This window comes from Phyllobates terribilis, unplaced genomic scaffold (genome assembly GCF_046119375.1).
Source record: "Phyllobates terribilis strain yellow unplaced genomic scaffold, ASM4611937v1 Scaffold_11__3_contigs__length_659146591, whole genome shotgun sequence".
In the NCBI taxonomy this organism is placed as follows: Eukaryota; Metazoa; Chordata; class Amphibia; order Anura; family Dendrobatidae; genus Phyllobates; species Phyllobates terribilis.
In genome coordinates, this window is record NW_027362771.1 from 267415543 (window position 1) to 267439452 (window position 23910).

At 41.7% G+C, this 23910-nt stretch overlaps 1 protein-coding gene across 1 annotated transcript in view; it reads right to left on the reverse strand.

Moving 5' to 3' along the window:
- The window catches only part of LOC141165092 (cadherin-related family member 4-like), a 184882-nt gene that overhangs the window by 111212 nt on the left and 49760 nt on the right, over nt 1–23910 (reverse strand). The window contains exons 5-6 of the mRNA XM_073650730.1: nt 23267–23389; nt 19949–20052 (exon numbers count right to left, since the gene is read on the reverse strand). Coding sequence (XP_073506831.1) covers nt 19949–20052; nt 23267–23389 — 227 coding nt within the window. The remainder of the gene's footprint in view (nt 1–19948; nt 20053–23266; nt 23390–23910) is intronic.

The window sequence follows — 23910 nt, forward strand, 5'->3', positions numbered from 1 at the left end:
AGAGGCAAACAAAATGTTGGCCTGCAGTCATTTTTTCAAATATGTTTGATGTATCAGCCCCTTAATTGCTACATTATTTTACTGAAACTCATCCCGATTTTCGTGCTAGGAAGAAGGACAGGAGACGCCTATTCTTCAAGGACCTTTGCCAATCCCATGTGGTTCTGGGATTTTTGCTCACCGTTCTTGAGATTATTTGACCCCACGGGGTGAGATCTTGTGTGGAGCCCCAGATCGAGGGAGATTATCACTGGTCTTGTATGTCTTCCATTTTCTAATTATTGCTCCCACAGTTGATTTCTTCACACCAAGCTGCTTGCCTATTGCAGATTCAGTCTTCCCAGCCTGTTGCAGGGCTACAATTTTGTTTCTGGTGTCCTTCGACAGCTCTTTGGTCTTCACCATAGTGGAGTTTGGAGCGTGACTGTTTGAGGCTGCGGACAGGTGTCTTTTATACTGATAACAAGTTCAAACAGGTTCCAGTACTTCAGGTAATGAGTGGAGTACAGAGGAGACTCTTAAAGAAGAAGTTATAGGTCTGTGAGAGCCAGAAATATTGCTTGTTTGTAATTGACCAAATACTTATTTTCCACCAAAATTTGAAAAAAAATTCTTTCCAAATCAGACAATGTGATTTTCAGGATTTGTTTTCTCATTTTGTCTCTCATAATTGAGGTCTACCTATGAAGTCAATTACAGGCCTCTCTCATTTTTTAAGTGGGAAAACTTGCACAATTGGTGGCTGACTAAATACTTTTTCCCCACTGCAACATGTGCAAATTGTATGGAAGATTAATAAAATTGAAAAGGAAAGTTGGAAAAGAAATGTAACTGCAGCTAGTTTACTTCAACAGTTATATACCCTTGTTTGTGTGTTTTCATATCTTTGTTTGAAATTTGAAAAAAAAAATTGTTAAATGATAAAAAGGATTCATCACATAGAATTTATAATGCGGACCTTTTAGGCCCATGTACTTACTTTTTTGGTGTTTTCTGCAAACAATTATAATTACAATGTTGTGCATTTTTCATATCTTACTTTGCAATTTTTTCCCCATGTAATATAATCACAAAAAGGGCTCCATAGTGTAAAACCATCAGTGTAAAACTGTCACACTGATATAAATATAAAAAATAATCTAAGTGTTTGTGCTCACCCACTTCTGTTGTGCAGGCTGAACTGGATGGACGCTTGTCTTTTTTCGGCCTTATAAACTATGAAATATCCAGCACAACACTGCTGGACACATGTGATGGAATCAATTATCCTCATGGCTTCCATCAGCTTCAAAATGAAATGGAACTCAAAACATAGGAATGTGTATGGGGGATACTACTGCCTTTTCAATAAAACAGCGTAATATTTATTCTATTCCGAATTAAATTCCAATACAATGCAAGTTTAGGCATGAGAGCTACTGAGTGTTAGTAAGGAATGGATTGGGTGAGAAAGTGAGTGAAGGGAGAAAAGCATCTGAGGGAAGAATATGTAGTGGCATTTAACCGCCCACTGTACATAAATGTCGGAGCTGCCTGGGCTCTGTGCAGCACAGACGTTTATGAAGGGTCGGTGGTCCAGCAGCCCTCAGGACCTTTAGGGTCCTGCAAGTGCTGCGGTTGCGTTTCGATGTTAACCCTTTGCTATCTTCTATATGCCGCGATCTATAGTGATCGCGGCATATAGAAGATAGTGAGAGGAGAGGGGGTTGTCCACTTACCTCTCCGACGGCCCCCTGATGTCTTCCAGGACCTGCCGTTGTTATGGCAGCTGGAGGTCACATGACCGCCTCAAGATCTGCCATATATGGTGTCCTGCTGAGCTCAGCCTGCAGCTGAGTCCAGCAGGAGACAGTGTGAAACTGTCAGCAAAGTTCTCATGCAATGTCTATTGCATTGCATGAGAACAGTGAATAGAAAAATAAAAATTAATGTCCCATACAGGACTAAGTAAAAATGTAAAAAAAAAGTCTAAAAAATGTTTTCAAACTGTTAAAAAAATCACGAAATAAATAAAAATAAATAAATAAATAAAATATTAAACCAATAAATCCGTATATTTATGCAAAAACAAAATAAGTACACATATTTGATATCGCCGTGTCCAAAACAACCCGATCTATAAAACTGTCACACTAGCTAACTCCTTCTATGCACACCGTAATAAAAATAAATAAAAAACAGAGCAAAAAACTATGCTTTTTCATCATATCGCCAAACAAAAAGTGGAAAAAAATGCGATCAAAAAGGAAAATGGAAATAAAAATGGTACCGCTGAAAACGTCATCTTGTTCCGCAAAAAAAAAGCCACCATACAGCTCCATCAGCCGAAAAATAAAAAAGTTATAGCTCTCAGAATAAAGCGATGCAAAAAAATGTTTTTTTCTATAAAATTGTTTTATTGAGTAAAAGCGCCAAAACATAAAAAAATATACAGTAAGTGTAGTATCGCTGTAAACGTACTGACGCGAAGAATAACGCTGCCTTATCACTTTTGCCACACGCAGAACGGCATAAAAAAACCTCAAAAAACAAATCCTGAATTGTTGGTTTTTGTTAATTTTACCTCCCAAAAAACAGAATAGAAAGTGATCAAAAAATGTCACGTACCCAAAAATGGTACCAATAAAAATGTCAACTCGTCCCGCAAAAAACAAGCCATCACATGACTCTGTTGGCCGAAATATGGAAAAATTATAGCTCTCAAAATATGGCGATGCCAAAACTAGATTTTGCAAAAAAAGCGTCTTAGTGTGTGACAGCTGTGAGTCATAAAAACCCGATATAAATCTGGTATCTCTGTAATTGCACCGACCCGAAGAATAAAGTAATCTCATCACTTATACCGCAAGAGGAATGGCGTAAAAAATAAATAAAACCAATTCTTCACCTGCTACTGATTTGTTTATTATGTCTCCCAAAGATCGCAGTAAGGCTCTGCTCACATTTATCCTGCGCTCTGCGCTGAGCACTTACACCACAGTTTCCATGTAAATCTCTGAAATACGTGATTCAGACGGAACCCATGACGGAAGATTCCCTGTAATGAGGCAGATATAGGCCACTGTGGATGCCATCTGGCCTGTGATCCCACGGTGTCAGTTTTTTTAGGCGTGCATAAAAGTGCCGTTGGCCACAGTTTTGTGCACTTCTGAAAAAAAGGACACCGCTAAACAGAGGCCAGACGGAGTCCAAAGTAACTCTCTTGCCTCATTATAGTGAATGGATCCTGCAGGGGTTTCATCTGAATTACATCACTTGGAAATTTAGATGGAAACCCCGATGTAAGTGCTCAGCCTAGAGCGCCGGATAAATGTTACGTAAAATGTTCCCAATAAAAGCTTCAACTCAGTCCTCAAAAAAAGCTAGTCCCCACTCAGGTCCGTGATCTGTTAAAAATATAAGGGACTTCCAAGTTACTGGTAGCAGAAAGGCTCTGGAAAAGCGAAATGGCCCTTGCCCCCCAAAAGAAATTCAGAAAATGTTGTGCTCCCAAATCCAAATGCCTATTCTACAATAATTTGTTCTCCAATGGCTAAGCGGTACGATACAGCCACATATGGGGTATTGCCACTTTTAGAAGAAATTGTGTGACACATTTCGGCACCATTTTTACCCATTGCCCTGTGTGAAAATGTAAAATCTGAGGGTAAAACATTTTTTTGCGGTAAAAATACAATTATGTTTTCTTCACTGCCCAATGGTATAAATTTAAAAATTAAAAAATACTCACTACTTCCCTAGATGAATTCCTTGAGAGGTGTAGTTTACAAAATGGGGTCACTTGTGGGGGTTTCTGCTTTTTTGGCATGTCAGCGACTCTTCAAATGTGACATGGTGTCTGCAACCTATCCCAGCCAACATAGTGCTCATTTCTCTTCCGAACCATGCCGTACACCAAAGCAGTGGTTTTCCCCCACATATGGGGTATCAGAGTACTCAGGAGAAATTGCACAACAAATTTCATGGTGCAATTTCTCCTGTTATCCTTATTATAATGCAAAATTAGGGGATGAAAAACATTTTTTGTGGGAAAAATGTGAAAATTTTATTTTTACGGCTCATTATTTAAAACTTCTGTGAAGCACCTGGTGGTGCAAGGTGCTCATCACACATCTAGATAAGTTCCCTAAGGGGTCTAGTTTCCAAAATGGTGTCACTTATGGAGGGTTTCCACTGTTTAGGCACATTAGGGGCTCCCCACATGCGACATGGCGTCCGCTAATTATTCAAACAAATTTTACATTCAAAAAGTCAAATGGCGCTCCTTCCCTTCCAAACCCTGCCGAGCGCCCAAACAGTGGTTTTCCTCCACATATGGGGTATCAGCGTGTTCAGAAGAAATTGCACAACAAATTTCATGGTGCAATTTATCCTATTACCCTTATGATAATGCAAAATTAAGGGATGAAAAACATTTTTGTGGGAAAAAATGTGAAACTTTTTTTTTTACAGCTCAATATTATAAACATCTGTGAAGCACCTTGGGGTTCAAGGTGCTCACCACTCATCTAGATAAGTTCCCTAAGGGGTCTAGTTTCCAAAATGGTGTCACTTGTGGGGGGTTTCCACTGTTTAGGCACATCAGGAGCTCTCAAAACGCAACATGGCGCCTGCTTATTATTCAAACAAATTTTACATTCAAAAAGTCTAATGGTGCTCCTTCCCTTCCGAACTCTGCAGTGTGCCCAAACAGTGATTTTCCCTCACATATGGGGTATCAGCGCGCTAATGAGAAATTGCACTACAAATTTTGTATTCCATTTTTTCCTGTTTCCCTTGTGAAAATAAAAAAATTGGGTCTAAAGTAACATTTTTGTGAAAAAAAGTTAAATGTTCATTGTTTTCTTCCACATTCCAAAAATTCCCATGAAACACCTGAAGGGTTAATAAACTTCTTGAATGTGGTTTTGAGCACCTTGAGGGGTGCAGTTATTAGAATGGTGTCACTTTTGGGTATTTTCTGTCATAAAGGCCCCTCAAAGTCACTTCAAATAAGATGTGGTCCCTAAAAAAATGTTTTTGCAAATTTTGTTGGAAAAATTAGAAATCGCTGGTCAACTTTTAACCCTTATAGCTTCCTAACAAAAAAAAATTTTGGTTCCAAAATTGTGCTGATGTAAAGTAGACATGTGGGAAATGTTATTTATTAACTATTTTGCGTGACATATTTCTCTGATTTAAGGGCATGAAAATTCAAATTCGAAAATTGCTAAATTTTCAAAATTTTCACCAAATTTCCGATTTTTTCACAAATAAACACAAGTGATATCGAAGAAATTTTACCACTATCATGAAGGACAATATGTCACGAAAAACAATCTCAGAATCAAGGGAATCCGTTGAAGCGTTCCAGAGTAATTACTTCATAAATTGACAGTGGTCAGAATTGAAAAAATTGGCCTGGTCACGAAGGCAAAAACAGGCTCTGGCGCGAAGTGGTTAAGGGTTTTCCACTTTCAAAACACGCCTGTCCAAAAAGGCAGTTTTTTTTTTAAAAACAAAATGTAGGTGCTTTACGTCACCAGTAATGCAACCATTAATTGACTTTAGTGGGTGGCTCTGTCTGAGATAATGGCATGAGTTGCTTAGAGCCGCTGATTGACTGCAGCCCAGTTGACGTGATGTCAGCTTTTCAGACAATAACACACCAGGAGCAGTGGCGGTGCTGGATTCATAAGGGTGCTTAAAGCACAATTTGATTTTTTAAAACAAACCTCTTTACCATGCATACAAATGACAATAAAAAAATCACAAATCAGGTAATAATATTTGAACTAAATAAATTCATAATCACTATATTAAAATAACAATTTACATGGATTTATTAAAACATTCAATTAATAATAAATTAATTAGCAATAAAAAAGGTTAGACCTGATAATAGCAATAGTAAGTGTCAAAGAAATGTAATTCAAGTAAGCAACATTTAAACCAGTTGAACTATACAAAATAGAGAAGCCTGAATTATTCAAAATAACAACAAAAAATGCATGTATTCAATCTATACAACTGATATTAACAATAGTCTGACAAATGAGTTAAATAATATAATGATTAATGGCATGTAAAACAAGTAAAAAAAGCTATAAAAAGAATCATTCGGACCATTATTACTGAGTATTTTCAACATATGTATTTAAATAATCAGATGTTTATGTACACATTTTGAATATCTACAAAGATATTGATTAAGGGCATCTGCAGAATCAGCAATAGTTTCTAGGATATATTTCAAAATAGTCTCAAACTTTTGTGTGTTTCATAAAAAAAGTGTTTTGGAGCATCATAATTCAGAATGCCAATCTTAATATTTGACTTATGTTTATCCAATAATTTCTTAGTGGTTTTTATTGTTTTCTCTATATACTGAAAATTACAACTACATTCTAAAAAGAAATCTAAAATATAAAAAGATAAAAAGTAGCACAATTAAAAATGGCCAGCAAAAGTCTCTCCTTAGCATGTATTAGCATCTTTACCATGAGAACTAGAGATGAACAATCGATCTGCAGACGATCAATTTCAAGTCAAATTTCCTAAAATATGCAAGATTCCTGCAAATTCGAACACTCTGCAATTCAATTTGCGAAGACTGGCAGCCCACTGTGTTTTATAGTGCTAGTCATTACTAATGCTGAGAAATATATGCTTTGAAGAGCATACAAACAGGAAACTGCTCCCAAAACAGAGCTAAATTTAGATAGTCATGGTGAAAAACCATTGCTTCTTTTCTATATAAACAGCTAGCATGTTTGGGCACCTTAAAACAAAGGATAATTTTTGGATGGCTTGATAAGACGTCCATGGGCATGGGGAGTAGGGAATATTCATGCTCTTTAATAGCGGGCACACTGTTAGATGCAGCCACTGCAGGAAGTCGGCGGCTGACACTGTACACGCCATTAAGGAGAATGGATAATCAGTGCTCCACAAACCCATGGGCATGGGGAGCAGTGAATATTAATTTTATTTTAACAGCAGGCACAGTGTTAGCCGCAGCAGGCGGCTCCTGCATCCTGTGACCTGCTCCTCCGCCGCCGCTCCTCCGCCGCCGCTCCCTCCACTATCCACAGCGGTACATCCAAACTATAAGACTCACCCCCCACTTTCCTCCAAAAGGAAAAAAGTGCGTCTTATAGTCCGAAAAATACAGTAATTAGAACTCAGCTTTCATTTTTAAATAGCACTGGTAGTTTTCAGTGGTCACTTGGTCAGCACTCAAGAACCACACACTGTACACTGAGCAAAAAGATGCAGTTATTGAGAAGATGAACATAGCGAAAGGAGTGAGAATGTATCCAATGAGCATATGAAGGTATGGTTGGGCTACTGTAAGAGGGATATGAAAAAAATTGATTCTGGGATAAGCCCTTTTAATTAATCAATAACAGGATCATTCTAAATAATCGAACAATACTTGATCATAATTTCCCTAAATGATCTTAAAAAAAGGAATGATGGTCCTTTTGGCACATATGGTTGCAAAAAAACAAATATTGACTTGTTTTTGCAACCATATTTTATTTATTTTACTCACTTATATAGCACCATTAATTCCACAGACATCAGCATTGCTGTTCCCATTGGGTTACTCCTTGCAGATGTTGTCTTTGGTGAGATTTGAACCCAGGACTGCAAAGCAACAGTGCTAACCACAGTGCTGCCATATACAGTATATTAATGTTACCATCATACTTATCTGATGCTTCTCAATTAATTAATGAGTTGTGTACCTCTTCCCTTCCTACTTTTTATTTTCTCACCCTTGATGCCAGTGCTGTATTTTCCAGCATTGAACATAATTTATTCATAGCAGCAGTGGAAAACTATTTAAAAAAGGAAGGTATATTAACATATGAAAAAATAGATTTTTCCCCCAACAAGATTTATTTTACATTAGATCATAATATTCCTTTATGTTATCATTAGTGTTGAGCCACCCCCGTAGTGTTCGAGTTCGGTTCGGTTCGTCGAACACCCGTGTGTTCGCCGAACTGTTCGTCGAACTGTTCGTCGAACACCTTCGAACACCGTTAAAACCAATGGCAGGCAAACAAAAACACATAGAAACACATAGAAAACACCTTCAAAGGTGTCCAAAAGCTGACAAACTGCTCAGAAGACACAACTAACACATGGAAAAGTGACAAGTACATATAGTCATGCGAAAAGAAAAGAGGTGGAGGAGTAAAAGGAGGGGGAGACACAGATATAGGCATGTCATGCCCTTCTAAAATCCAAAAAGTGAGAAGCCGAGACGGCCAGTCCGCTCCTGCCCGTGCCACCTCCGTGTCGCCGGGTTTGTGCCAGAGCCGCGGTGAACCCTGACGGCCAGCCCCCCTCTCCCAATACTGGTGCCTGTCCGCTGGTGGGTCGAGAGAGCCCCCCTGTGGTGGAGGCAGCTCTAAGCTTTTTAATTTAAATTGTCCCTCTAATTTGAATGAATACACTTTAAATCCATTTACAAGGATCTATTGGAGGGCAAGTCTCATGCCAGCAGCCGCGTAATTCCAGCTCCAGTAGCGTCCACTAAAGCTGCTGCAGTTAAAAAGCTTTTATAAGGATCGAGCTCGGCTGTCCACCGCAAGGCATCCTAGTGCCAGTCCCAGCCCCTATGCCTTGGGGTGCCTCCTGATGCTCTTCACTAAGTATCCCGTGGTCCCGAAGCATTTCCTTTGAAAAAATTAAGTGTCCAAACTACAGGTGGTGTAGCTTGCTTAACAGCCGGGATAATCCGCTGACTAGCAGACACTGCTACTAGGCACAAAGTATTTCCTGGGCTAGATGCAGTTAAAAATTTGTAAGTAGATACTCTCGTTGGATGCTGAGAAAGCATTCCATAGAGTCTCCTGGCACGCCATATATGATTCTCTTAAAAAGCTTGGGGTAGGGGTCTAGGGGACCCTTTTATAGCCAAAATCACGGCCCTGTATCACAATACGTCACCTAGGCTGAAGATAAATGGAACTGTAGCACCGAGGGCTCGGTTGCTACAGACGTATTGCACCTCACCCAGAGGTGTGATATCTCACTCTCAGATAAGGATGGAGTGTGGATCAGGACCCGACACCTGCATGCATTACACCACATTGCCGTGGGGCAGGGCGACCAATATGCCCCTGAGATGGGCACGACAGTCCCTGTCCCTGGCTGGAGTGGGGGGAGGGAACACTGAGGAAGGGGAACCCTGCAGTGCAGGAGCAGGGAGGAAGCAGTTCCTGGGTGCATTGAGAAGGGAGTATAAAAGGTGGGCACCATCTTAGTTCAGTGCAGAGAAGTCTGAGCAGAAGTGGCAGGGAGCAGGGGCTCTGCATGAGCTCTGCTCCGGAGGCGGGCCTAGTAACAGAGGCCCAGGCCTGCAAGAGGGAGAAGGAAGGAAGAGGAGCGGAGAAGGCTCCAGGAACGAGGAATGAAGGGATCCCAGGGGTGCGGACGGGCGAGTCGCCACCGCACGCCCGAATCCACCTGCGTGGAGGGGTCAGGCCAAAGGGGGAGACCGGTCCCCGAGCTAGTGGAGGCAGGAAACGACCCTCAGCTAGAAACCGGAGGCTCTGACATTTTATGTGGCGCAGCCCCTTGCTCCACCCGCTAGGAAGGCACCACATAGGGTCAGGGAAACTGGCGCCAAGTTTACCAAGAGGAGGCCCGAGGCAGCCGGACAGAAGTGTTGGTAAGAAAGGCCAGACAAAGGACACACAAAGGGGGTCCTGTGAAGCGCTCCCAAGTTATCTGGGAGTTGTCTGAGCCCCTCACCTGGTGAGCACAGTACGACGTGGGCAGCCGTTACCTGCAGACGTGGTCTGGATAATAAGAAATGTGAGTAAAGGCCCTGAACTGCATCACTGACTCCGTGTCGTTACTGCTGCTGCCCTGCACCATCACCCCCATCCTCCGCATACACTGCCCTGAGGCTATACTCCTCCCGTGGGGAGTTATGCTACGCTCTGCTGCACCCACAACACCAGCCTTAGCGGTCTGCCCTGTAGCGGCGGTTCACTCTGACCGCAATCCACGGGTGGCGTAGTCGGACATTTAAACATCAAAACCACATAAATAGTTCTGCCACTGGTTTGACCGCCCTGAGCCACGGAACCGGATCGCCGCCACGAAGACTACAACCACCAGCATCCACCAAAAAGGGTCCGGCTCCGGGTGTCCCAAGGCCCAGAGGGTGCGTCAGAACATTTTCATCACCTTTCACAATCACCAATGGGACAAGGCAGGGATGTCCTCTGTCCCCTCTCTTATACATCCTAGTGACGGAGCACCTGCTCTCATCAATTCGCCATAACCCCAATATTAGGTGGATTGAGGTGGGAGGCACCGAGTACAAGTGCTCTCTATTTGCTGATGATGTCCTAGTATATATCACTCAATCACATATATCCATCCCTGCTGTTATGGCTGAAATAGATCACTTTGTTACATGGTAAAATTTTAAAATCAATGCAGCGAAGTCTGAGGCCCTCGATGTCTCCCTCCCTAAATCCATATAGGATTCCATCCAGTCCAACTTTCCCTTTGCCTGGCCCTCACAGGGTATCAAATACTTAGGAATTCCTATTCATAGAGACCTCTCCCATCTATGTTATCTTAATTTTTGGCCCTTTATTGAACAATTCCATACAGACCACGGTTGGCAAGTTAGAACTGTAAGATTCACTACGTGAACCACTGGTGTTTTGTGGAAAAGCACATGTACACCGCGTTCCAAATTATTATGCAAAAAGTGTTTAGGAGTGATAAGGGAAGAATTTGTTTGTTTGTCAGTTAAACTCATTGATGGTGATGTGTGTCAGGGCTCTTTATATCACTGTAAGCAATTGCAGACACCTGTGCTAATTAGTTTGGCAGGTGTGTCCAATGAAAGGCAAGACTACTTAAGAAGGCTCTCTCACATTATTAAGCAGCCTACATTTTCTGCCAAAATGGGAAAGAAAAAGGATGTGTCGGCTGCTGAGAAGCAACAAATTGTGGAGTGTTTAGGTCAAGGCATGACTACAATCAACATTGTGCGATGATCAGGATGAAGTGTCTTGGCAATCAAGAAATATGTAGCTGATTCACAGTACACACGTGTGCGTGCTGATAAGGGCAAATTGAGGACTCTTTCCTACAGGCAATTACGTCAGGTTGAAAGAGCAGCGGCAAAAAAGCCTTGTCATAGCAGCAGACAAGTTTTTGAAGCTGCTTGTGCCTCCAACGTCCCCCGAACAACAAGATGCAGGGTCCTTCAGAGGTGTGCAGCTGTGCATACGCCATCCTGTCGACCTCCTCTATCCACTTCACACAAGCAGAAACGGCTCCAGTGGGCCAAACATTACATGAAGACTGATTTCAAAACTGTTTTGTTCACGGATGAGTGCCGTGCAGCGCTCGATGGTCCAGATGAATGGAGTGGAGGATGGCTGGTTGATGGACACCCCACGCAAACACGGCTACAGCGCCAACAAGGAGGAGGTGGAGTAATGTTTTGGGCTGGAATCATGGGGAGAGAGATTGTCGGCCCCTTTAGGATCCCTGAAGGCGCTAAAGATGAACTCCATAATGTATGTGGATTTTCTCAAACAGCACTTCCTGCCATGGTTCAAGAAGAAGAACCGTGTATTTCACAGCAAGATCATTTTTCTGCATGATAATGCACCATCTCATGCTGCACATAAAACATCTGCATCTCTGGCTGATATGGGCATAAAAGGGGACAAACTTATGGTGTGACCCCCATGCTCCCCTGACCTCTACCCCATTCAGAACCTTTGGAGCATCATTAAAAGGAGTGTCTATGATGGCGGGAGGCAGTTCACATCTAAGCAACAGCTCTGGGAGGGTATTCTGTCCTCATGCAAAACAATTGAAGCAGAAAACCTGACAAATTCAATGGACGAGAGAGTTCAGAAGCTCCTTTCGAACAAGGGGTCCTATGTGAAAATGTAACATCACCTAGAATAAAGTTTTGAGTTGAAAACTGTTTGATTTCAGTTTCTAACAACCTGCTAATGCTTATAATTTCAAAAATGACCATTTTTTTGGTCTTTATTAAAATGAAAAGGTTGATCGAAAAGTTTGGGGGATCTAAGAGTGTGGCAACCCAGTAGTCATGATTACTTCGAATTCTGACAATATGAGGGTCATGCTGCAGGTAGTGCAGCAAGAAGGCACTTATGTGTCTTGCGCATCTCGGAGCCCCAAAATAATTTTCCGGGCTAGATGCAGCTAAAAATTATTTTTAATTTTAAATCTGGTGAAGCTTATTATAGATGGCCTAATAGGATCAGTGCTGCACACTGCTACAAAGCCCAAATTATTTTCCAGTCAAGATACAGATAAACATGATTAGTAATTTGAAAGCTTAAAACGGTTGGTAGGGTGATTTTAACCAATCATCAAGCTTTTACTCTCCCCAGGATGACACAGGGGTAGAAAAGTCGTTTCGGATCCATGATTTGTTCATCTTTATGAACGTGAGTCTGTCTACATTATCAGTGGAGAGCCGCGTGCGCTTATCTGTCAGCACACCACCAGCAGCGCTGAACACACGTTCAGACAGAACGCTGGCTGCGGGACATGACAAGATCTCCAAGGCGTAAGTGGCTAGCTCCGGCCATTTATCCAGATTGGAAGCCCAAAAAGAGCAAGGGTCCAGTGACACAGTCGTGGCTTCAATGTTTACTTGGAGATACTCCTGTACCATCGTCTCTAGGCGTTGACTATGTGTCAGACTTCTTGTCTCCTGTGGCCTTGCAAAGGATGGGCTAAAAAAGTGGTGAAATGATTCCGCAAAATTGATGTTACCAGCAGATACTGTGGTTCTGTTACGGTTTGAGTGCTGAACACTTGACGGTCCCACGGTTGGCAAGTTGGAACTGTGAGATTCACTACGTGCACCACTGGTATTTTGTGGAAAAGCACATGTAAGATTCTGCAACAGTCTCTGCTGATACTCCTGCATGCGTGCATCCCTTTCTATGGCAGGAATAATTTCTGCAAATTTACTTTTGTACCGGGGATCTAACAGTGTGGCAACCCAGTAGTCAGGATTATTTCTAATTCTCACAATTCGAGGGTCATGTTGCAGGTAGTGCAGCAAGAAGGCACTCATGTGTGTTGTGCATCCAGGAGCACCAAGTCCCTGTTGTGTTGGTGGTGAGGTAACAATCATGCTTCCTTCCTCTGTCCTCTCCCCCCAACCTCGCACAACAGAAATGTGATCAAGGTCTCCCTCATCTGATAAGTCTTCCATCAGTTCGTCCTCCACTTCTTCCTGGGCTCCTGCACTTTCCTCACTAGTTTGGCTGCTACCATGCGCCCTGGTAAAATCATCTCCCCCACCCTCACATGCCTGCCGCCCTGGTGCTGCCGACCGTCTGGACCTTGCAGATGTTAGCCCTTCCGCATACAACTCCTCCTCCTCTACTTCCTCCACCTCCTCTTGTGCCACCACCTGACTCCGAATACTGTTTAACATGTGCTCCAGCATGTAAATCACCGGAATAGTCATGCTGATAATGGCATCGTCAGCACTAAACATCTTCGTCGCCATTTCAAAACTGTGCAGAAGGGTGCATAGGTCCCTGATCTGAGACCACTCCTCCAGCGTGATTTGCCCCACCTCTGAATCTCGTTGGCCCAGGCTATACGTCAGCACGTATTGCACCAGGGCTTGTCGGTGCTGCCACAGTCGCTGCAACATGTGCAGAGTTGAATTCTACCGGGTAGGCACATCGCATTTTAGCCGGTGAAGTGGCAGGCCCAACGACTTCTGTAGAGATGTAAGTCGCTGAGCTGCGGGATGCGAACGGCGGAAGTGAGCACACAGCGACCGTGCCCTCTGCAGAAGGCCATCTAGTCTGGGATAGTGGGCTAAAAATTGCTGGACAACCAGGTTCAACACGTGAGCCATACAAGGCACGTGTGTGACATTGCCCCGGCGAAGGGCCGCACCCAGGTTTGCAGCATTGTCGCACACGGCCTTCCCTGGTTTCAGGTCCAGTGGAGACAACCATTCATGAAATTGGTTCTCCAGAGCTGACCACAACTCCTCAGCTGTGTGACTCACATTTCCCAGACATTTCAATGTAAAAACCGCCTGATGACGTTGAGCCCTACTGCCAGCATAGTAAGGAGGTGTGCAGGATCCCTTCTGCGCAGTTAGAAAGCTTGTGGCATGACCAGACAGGCTTTGGGTGCAGGTGGAAGACCGAGAGGAGGTTGAGGAGGCAGAAGCAGTGGAGGAAAAATGACATAAAGAGGATTGACGCACAACTCGTGGGGACGGCAAGACTTGGACAGCAGCCCCTTGTCCTGCTGTCACCATAGTTACCCAGTGCCCAGTCAGCGACATGTAACGCCCCTGTCCATGCCTACTCGTCCAAGTGTCTGTGGTGAAATGCACCCTGTCACACACAGAGTTTCTCAAAGAAGCGGTGATGTTGTGTGCGACATGCTGGTGGAGCGCAGGCACACCTTTCTTTGAGAAGTAGTGCCGACTGGGCATCTGGTACTGGGGCACTGCGACGGACATAAGGTCTCGAAAATCCTCTGTGTCCACCAGGCGGAAAGGCAGCATTTCTGTAGCCAAGAGCTTGCAGATGGTGAAATTCAACCTCTTAGCTTTCTCATGGCTAGGAGGAAATGGTCTTTTACTTGTCCACATCTGAGGGACCGAGGGCTGGCTATTGTGCTTAGACGGGGTTGATAAGGGTGTCCCCGGCAAACTGCCGGTCTGTGAGGAAGATGCAGGCGGACATGTTAGGTTGCCTTGATCCAAAGGTGGTGCTATCGATGTCGGACAGCGCTCAAGACCAGCTGGTGTTACCACCTCCAAAGAAAATGATGACCTGCCAATCACGCTGGCTGTTGCGGGTAAAGAGGTGGCAGGTCTGCGCCCCAAAACAGGTGTGACTGCTGTCCCCCCAGTCACAGAGGATGAAGAGGCCGCGGATGCACAAGATATGGCAGACGGTGGTTGGCCCGGCCGGCTAGACCGCATTGTAGCACACTGAGCTTCCCACTGCAACTTATGCTTCATGTCCATGTGCCGGTTCATGCATGAAGTACTCAAACTATGTATTTTTTGGCCTCTACTTAGCTTTTGCTGACAAATGTTACAGATAACACGAGTTGGGTCATCTTTATCGATCTGAAAAAATGCCCAGGCTATGCAAGGCTTAGCACCCATGCGACCTGAAGAGCCACCACGACTTGTGGTGAGAGGCAGAGTTGTGTTTGAGGATGCAGTTGTTGACGTGCTTCCAGTACTACGTCTCTGTCCAGGAAGGCGCAACCTGACCTCGTCGTCACTAGCATCTTCCTCCACCTCCTCTGCTGACCTCATCTCTTGGCTGACTGTGGGTTGACAGTAAGTGGGATCTCCGACCTCATCATCATCACCCTGTGCGTTATCACACCCGTCGTCCTCAGAGCCAACCTGTTCCTGCCCTGACAAAAAACTAAAGTTGTCGCTCCAATCAGGTATTTGAGTCTTATCATCGTCTTCCTCATTGTCTCCACCAACAGGAGTTACAGTTTGGGAATGAGGGTCTACATTATGGTCAGAACCTTCTGCGTCTGGTCCTGGATCCGACTCATAAAGATTCTGGGCATCAGTGCAGATCATTTCCTCGTCTGGATTCACAGAAGCGCTGGAGTCGACCTCTGATTCCCAGGCTATAGTATGAGTAAACAGCTCTGCAGACTCAACCATCTGTTCTACCTCATACTCAGACGGGCAGCTGGAGATTTGGGAGCTGTGAGGAAGCAAGTGCGATTTGGGTGACACCTTTGAGGACTGGAGTATTTGTGATGTTGAAGTTGATGTGGAGGAGAGCCCACTTAAAGGAGCACTTGATATCCGTTGAAGCACCTGCTGTTTTTGTGCCTCATCTGGAATTTGTAGCGATTGGCGTGGCCGTAAGAAAGGGATCTTATCACATTGTCCGCTAAAAGAAGTAGACATTTTAGTTTGGCTGGAAGATGGTCTTTCTCCTGCACCTACCCCACGGACACAACCTTTTTTCCCCTTCCCAACACGCCTATTCCCCTTTCCACCAGCAGCAGGCCTTTTTCCACTCATTTTGGTGGTTAACTAATTCACAACTCTGGAGTTGTTTGCACAAAAAAACAATGGATGGTAACCGAGCAGAGCTGAGTGGCCAAACTGTGGTATTAGGCCAAAACTATTGGCTGGGTTAGATGCAGAAAAAAATTATTTTTAATTTGCAACCTGATGGAGGTCAGTATAGATGGACTAATAGACCAAGTCCCACACACCGCTAGAAGCCCAAATATTTTTTCAGAGCTAGATGCAGAAATTTTTTTTATTCAATTTGCAACCTGATGGAGGTCAGTATAGATGGACTAATAGACCAAGTCCCACACACTGCTAGAAGCCCAAATATTTTTTCAGAGCTAGATGCAGAAAAAAATTATTTTGAATTTGCAACCTGATGGAGGTCAGTATAGATGGACTAATAAACCAAGTCCCACACACCGCTAGAAGCCCAAATATTTTTTCAGAGCTAGATGCAGAAAAAAATTATTTTTAATTTGCAACCTGATGGAGGTCAGTATAGATGGACTAATAGAACAAGTCCCACACGCTGCTAGAAGCCCAAATATTTTTTCAGAGATAAATGAAGAAAAAAATTATTTTTAATTTGCAACCTGATGGAGGTCAGTATAGATGGACTAATAGACCAAGTCCCACACACTGCTAGAAGCCCAAATATTTTTTCAGAGCTAGATGCAGAAAAAAATTATTTTTAATTTGCAACCTGATGGAGGTCAGTATAGATGGACTAATAGACCAAGTCCCACACACCGCTAGAAGCCCATATATTTTTTCAGAGCTAGATGCAGAAAAAAATTATATTCAATTTGCAACCTGCTGGAGGTCAGTATAGAAGGACTAATAGAACAAGTCCCACACACTGCTAGAAGCCCAAATATTTTTTCAGAGCTAAATGAAGAAAAAAATTATTTTTAATTTGCAACCTGATGGAGGTCAGTATAGATGGACTAATAGACCAAGTCCCACACACTGCTAGAAGCCCAAATATTTTTTCAGAGCTAGATGCAGAAAAAAATTATATTCAGTTTGCAACCTGATGGAGGTCAGTATAGATGGACTAATAGAATGATGCTATGCCCAAAAGATTTTACTTCACTAGGTGCAGTAAAAAAATTGGTATTCTATACACAGGTGGTATATCTTGCAACACAGATAGGCTACTCCACTGACTAACACACTCTGCAATAGGCCAAAAAGGATTAGCTTTGCTAGATTCAGCCAAATGCTGTGAAAAAAACTTGCACAGCACTGGCACAGACCTGCCTGGCAAAAACTGATAGGAACTGATGTAACCTAGTCCTGAAAAGGACTCCAATTACAATTAGTCTTTACTCCCACAATCTATCTATTTAAGAGCACAGACCTGCCTGATAAAAGTCGTAGGAAATGCTGTAACCTAGTCCTTAAAAGGACTGCAATCACAACTATTCCCTACTCCCAAGCTATCTGTATATTTGTGCGAAAATTGGCTTGAAATTAACAAGGTATAGCGCACACAGCAACAGCGGTGCCGTCTAACACGCAGCTGCAGCAGTGAGAAAATGGTGGCGACGGGGAAAATGGCTTGGTCTTATAGGGCAAGGACATGTGACATACACTGCCAATCACACATGCCCTTGCTTGTGTGAAAAAAAGCACTTCGCTCCGTGTGTGCGCTGCTGATAGGCTGACAGATTGCACCTCCCCACTGCAAATGCGGGAAAGAGAAAAAAAAATGGAGATCTTCATTGTTCCTGCAGAGATCCATCCCCTGCCCCTCCCCCCGCCCCGCTGTACACTCAAACTGCGTATTAACATTAATTTTCATCATTACTGAGAAAAAATCCAGTTATGATTTTGGTGCACGAACAGTTATCGAACATAACCTCGAACAGCCGAATTTTTCTCAAATTGTTCGTGTTCGCCGACCGGCTCGAACACCGCCCAAAACAGCTCGAATTTGAGATTGGCGAACAGTTCGAGTAGAACAACGCTCATCTCTAGTTATCATTTCTTCTTATATTATATTTCCTCTAGAATGTAGTTGAAATTTTCAGTATATAGGGAGAATGATACAAACCACTATGGAATAAATGGATAAACATAGTTCAAAATATTAAGGAAGGCATTTTGAATCATACACATGTTAAATAGTGTGAGTTTTCTAAATCCATTTTATATCTAAGGAGCCAAATCATCTCTGAAATGCATTGTATTAGAATTTAATTTGGAATGTAGGTTTTTTTTTTATGAAGAAGATAGTACCATTTTCTTTATTAGCTGCGCCTGTCCAATATTCCTGCTTTTTTAGTTAAATTTCATTGTAATATTTTTCAATATGGTCCTACTCCTACTTGTTTTCAAATGCTGTTCCATAACTTGTTGATTAAATTCATGCACAGGAAATGCACCTTTATAGTTTCTCAGATAATATTTTATATTATGCATGTATATTAATCCCTTTTTGAATATGTTAATATGTGATGGTACTTCTTCCTGGCTATTGGAATCTTAGAAATGTTTGCCTTTAACTTTCTCAACCTCTATCCAATCTCCAGCCTTATAAAAGTTTTATTACTTGTAGTGCTCTTTTTCATATATTTCTACAGACCAGAGGTATTTTTTGCTATATTGGCTGTCAAAAAAGAAGTAATGCAAAGCATATCATCTGCACTGGTGTTAGCTACCAGGAGAAAATAAACTATTCCTCCTGAGAGCTGCTGGCTTTCAGTTATAGGAGTATGCATGCAGCAGTTACAATCACTACTCATTAAACTGTTAGTGGTGGCTGTAAGCATGACCCCCTACTTGATTGACAGCTTGCTCTGCAGAGATGTGCTGCAGAGCAGGCTGTCATGCACATTGCCAGGGTGTGCTTACAGTCATCACTTACAGTATAAAGAACAATGTTCTGAGCAGTGTCTGTGGCCACTCCAGCCATGCTTCCGTGACCAAAATCCAGCGGCTCCCAGGATGAATAAGGTTCAATTTCAGCCATTTGTTACACTTTCAATAAAGTGGTATGACAAAGTGCTGGTGGAGAGGTATGTTTCAATGAGGCTATTAACTTCAGTGATTTGAAACCCAGACGTTTTGTTCCAGCACACTAAGTGTTGAGATGGGTTAAGCAGCAATTTTAAGGAGTAGGTTTTTGAGAACAACCATAGAGGGGGTGGGAGGTTGTTCTCCATATCTCCACCCCAGGGTGTGGTATGGGGCTTAAATAGATGGCCTGCTGAGCCATTAGTTGTTCAGTATATCTGGAGAGGCTAGCTCCAGAGAAAGAAGCTTGTAGTCATGATAACCTGAACCATGTGTGTTTTGCTAACCCTGTGCAGGCGGATCCCTGCAGGCCTCTGGACTGTGCTATTCATTTTTCTTTTGTTTACCCATTATACCAAGAAAGGGCTGTTTGTTTTGATGGACTTTACAGTGGTTTATGCTGTGCTTTAATAAGCCACTGAGAAATTTAAAGAAACAGTGTTCCTGTATTTACCTCCATGTGCTGCTGAGTAAGCCAATCTACCACAGGGGTTAGAAGATTTGTAATGCTATTAATTTGAAGATTAACCCTAAATCTGGAGGTTAATAGCATTGGGGACATAACAGGTTCCCTTTAACTTCTATAATGCTCATTTATGTATTGGAATCTACAATGGATCTCAATAAAAAAAAGTCACTAGTCATGTTTATGAGAGGTATAATGGTCACCCCAATCTAGGGAAATAGCTAAAAGAACATTGAAATGAAAGCTACATCTGGGCCAATGAAGACTATTATTAAGAATGATACATAACAGTTAGTTGTCACACATTTTACATTTGAGTCCTGGACCTTTAATCTGGTGTCCAATAAACTTCCCTTATACTTACTACCATTTATACAAAAATAAAAACTTACGTAAATACTGGAGGCTCATCATTTAAATCTTCAATAAGGATAACAAGCCCTCCTTCACAGGAAAGACCACTTGGATCTGTTGCTGATATTAAAAGTCTAAACTCCTTGTAGGGAAAAAGGACAATAATCAAAATAACAAAAACAAATCTATTGTATACTGGTAATGATAATAATAATAAGAAGAAGAAGAAGAAGAAAAAGAAGAAGAAGAAGAAGAATATGACATATTTGTTAATACAATCATGCTTTAGGTCAATTTTCAGATTTGCTGAGCATATTTTACACAAAATAGACTAATAAACCCCCACTGTCTAAATATGTTTTGAGTATGTACAGTAATATTTGATTTTGCCATTACTCAGATATTGATCAAGCACCTTAGATTTAGCGTACTTGGTCCTGGACCTTAAATGGAACCTGTCACAAGAAGAAAAAGCTAATAACCTGCAGATATGGGGTCAATCTGGTTAATCTGCAGATTAATAGCGTTCTAAACCTGCGCTTAAGCCCTACTATCTGGAGGAAATGAACTTTATTCATCCTGTAGCTTTCGGGTTTCAGTCATGGGGGTGACGCCGGCATCAGTGCTGGGGGCGCAGTCACAGTTGCCGTGCTCTATACACAGTGGTAACTCTAGCCGCAACGTGCCACCCCCATGACTGGGCAGGTACAGAACTTTATTAACCAGCTGATTAACCCTATATCTGCCAGTTAATAGCATTTTTCCATGTGACAGGTTCCTTTTAACCCAGTGTCATTGTAAATTTATGTTGTGAAGTTAAAGCTCCTAAAATCTAGGTAGAGCAGGTCTGGTACCTGCTTCAGTCTTCTCCTTGGCTGGCTAAATAGCACTCAATGAGAGAAATACAGTAAGCAGATGCATCAACAAGGCAAATGCTTCCATAGGACCTGATGATAACATGATCGCCGCCGGGTCTCTGCCATGATATCAGAGCTTCTGGGTCCTAGCAGACCCAGATCAGCTCTGCCAGTGACAAATAGCACAGTAAGTGGCTGTTTCCCGTGTAACTAGGGCTCCTATGGCTGTGCCATATACAATGGGAAAAAAGAAAAGGAAAAAATATTCCCAAGAGATCTATTAGGATCTATTGGTTGGACAATCTATCTGAAAAAATATATATAAAAACATATAAAAAAAAGGAATACAAAATAAAAAGTCACCACAACAAAAGATAATAAAAAAGAATATTTTTTTGTATATAAAATACATTTTATTACATACATATAACCCCCAAAAATGCATACAAAAACTCTACATACAGTGGTGGCCAAAAGTATTGGCACCCCTGCAATTCTGTCAGATAATACTCAGTTTCTTCCTGAAAATGATTGCAATCACAAATTCTTTGGTCTTATCATCTTCATTTAATTTTCTTGCAAGGAAAAAACACAAAAGAGAATGAAGCAAAAATCAAATCATTGATCATTTCACACAAAACTCCAAAAATAGGCCAGACAAAAGTATTGGCACCCTCAGCCTAATACTTGGTTGCACAACCTTTAGCCAAAATAACTGCGAACAACCGCTTCCGGTAACCATCAATGAGTTTCTTACAATGTTCTGCTGGAATTGTAGACCATTCTTCTTTGTCAAACTGCTCCAGGTCCCTGATATTTGAAGGGTGCCTTCTCCAAACTGCCATTTTGAGATCTCTCCACAGGTGTTCTATGGGATTCAGGTCTGGACTCATTGGTGGCCACCTTAGAATTCTCCAGTGCTTTCTCTCAAACCATTTTATAGTGCTTTTGGAAGTGTGTTTTGGGTCATTGTCCTGCTGGAAGACCCATGACCCAGCTTTCTCACATTGGGCCCTACATTATGCTGCAAAATTTGTTGGTAGTCTTCAGACTTCATAATGCCATGCACACGGTCAAGCAGTCCAGTGCCAGAGGCAGCAAAACAACCCCAAAACATCAGGGAACCTCTGCCATGTTTGACTGTAGGGACCGTGTTCTTTTCTTTGAATGCCTCTTTTTTTTCCCTGTACACTCTATGTTGATGCTTTTTCCCAAAAAGCTCTACTTTTGTCTCATCTGACCAGAGAACATTCTTCCAAAACATTTTAGGCTTTCTCAGGTAAGTTTTGGCAAACTCCAGCCTGGCTTTTTTATGTCTCGGGGTAAGAATTGGGGTCTTCCTGGGTATCCTACCATACAGTCCCTTTTCATTCAGACTCCGACGGATAGTATGGGTTGACACTGTTGTACCCTCGGACTGCAGGGCAGCTTGAACTTGCTTGGATGTTAGTCGAGGTTCTTTATCCACCATCCGCACAATCTTGCATTGAAATCTCTCGTCAATTTTTCTTTTCCATCCACATCTAGGGAGGTTATCCACAGTGCCATGGGCTTTAAACTTCTTGATGACACTGTGCACGGAAGACGCAGGAACATTCAGGTCTTTGGAGATGGACTTGTAGCCTTGAGATTGCTCATGCTTCCTCACAATTTGGTTTCTCAAGTTCTCAGACAGTTCTTTGGTCTTCTTTCTTTTCTCCATGCTCAATGTGGTACACACAAGGACACAGGACAGAGGTTGAGTCAACTTTAATCCATGTTAACTGGCTGCAAGTGTGATTTAGTTATTGCCAACACCTGTTAGGTGCCACAGGTAAGTTACAGGTGCTGTTAATTACACGAATTAGAGAAGCATCGCATGATTTTTCAAACAGTACCAATACTTTTGTCCACCCCCTTTTTTAGGTTTGGTGTGGAATTATATCCAATTTGGCTTTAGGACAATTCTTTTTGTATTTTTTTTGATTGAAGACAAATTAAATGAAGATAATAATACCAAAGAATTTGTGATTGCAATCATTTTCAGGAAGAAACTGAGTATTATCTGACAGAATTGCAGGGGTGCCAATACTTTTGGCCACCACTGTATATTAAGTATCCACATGACTGTATAACCTAGAGAATTCATTCAACAGTTTATTTGATGTAAAACGTGAACAGTGAAAAATATAAACAAAAAAAACTAAACCAAAATTATTTTTTTATATATTCATGTTGCAAAGAAAGACTATATAAAATACTCAGTAATTAATATGTACCCCCAAACAATCTGATAAAATGTCAAAATGAATAAACTTAAGGCCGATGAAAAGAGGAAGAGAAAAAATGTTAAAAATTAGCTGGTCATTAAGACCCACTCAGTTCTTGTCACTAAGGTTAATGGTTATAGTTTACTTGTTTTTTATTTTATTTTAAACTTTATTGTGTTGATCTGTGTGTATATCATCATTGCTTTTACACTGATGTTTATGTTTTATCTTTTCAGTAAAAAAATCTCACCTCATATCCTGCATCAAAATCCAGAGGTTCTGATGTGTTCCGGAACACAAATCCAGTTCGTTTATCTACATCAAAAAACAATCCATTTTGAGTTGGTCCCGATGCTTCGGACACAACCGCAAACTGAATTTAAGGAAACACAGAACGGTAAAAAAAAATGTTCAATTGAATATTTTATATCAAAGCTGTCAAAAATGAACCTTAAAAATACCACACTGGACTGTTTTTTTCAACAAAACTAACTATATGCAACTCGTACTTTTAATTGGATTTTTATTGCAATAAATACAAATATCCAGAAATCCAACTCAGTAATTTAGACTTGAAAAATAGAATCATGAAGGACAGTAAGGTCTGCTGCAAATGATTATTATAATGAGTGTAATATAGTAAAATAGTTTTTAATGTTAAAATAAAGATAAAGGTGTTTTTTACAAAATTAGAATATCATCAAAAAGTTAATTTATTTCAGTTCTTCAATACAAAAAGTGAAACTCCTATATTATATAGAGTCATTGCAAACAGAGTGATCTATTTCAAGTGTTATTTCTGATAATGTTGATGATTATGGCTTACAGCCAATGAAAACACAAAAGTCATATCTCAGTCAATTAGAATAATTTACAAAAAAACACCTGCAAAGG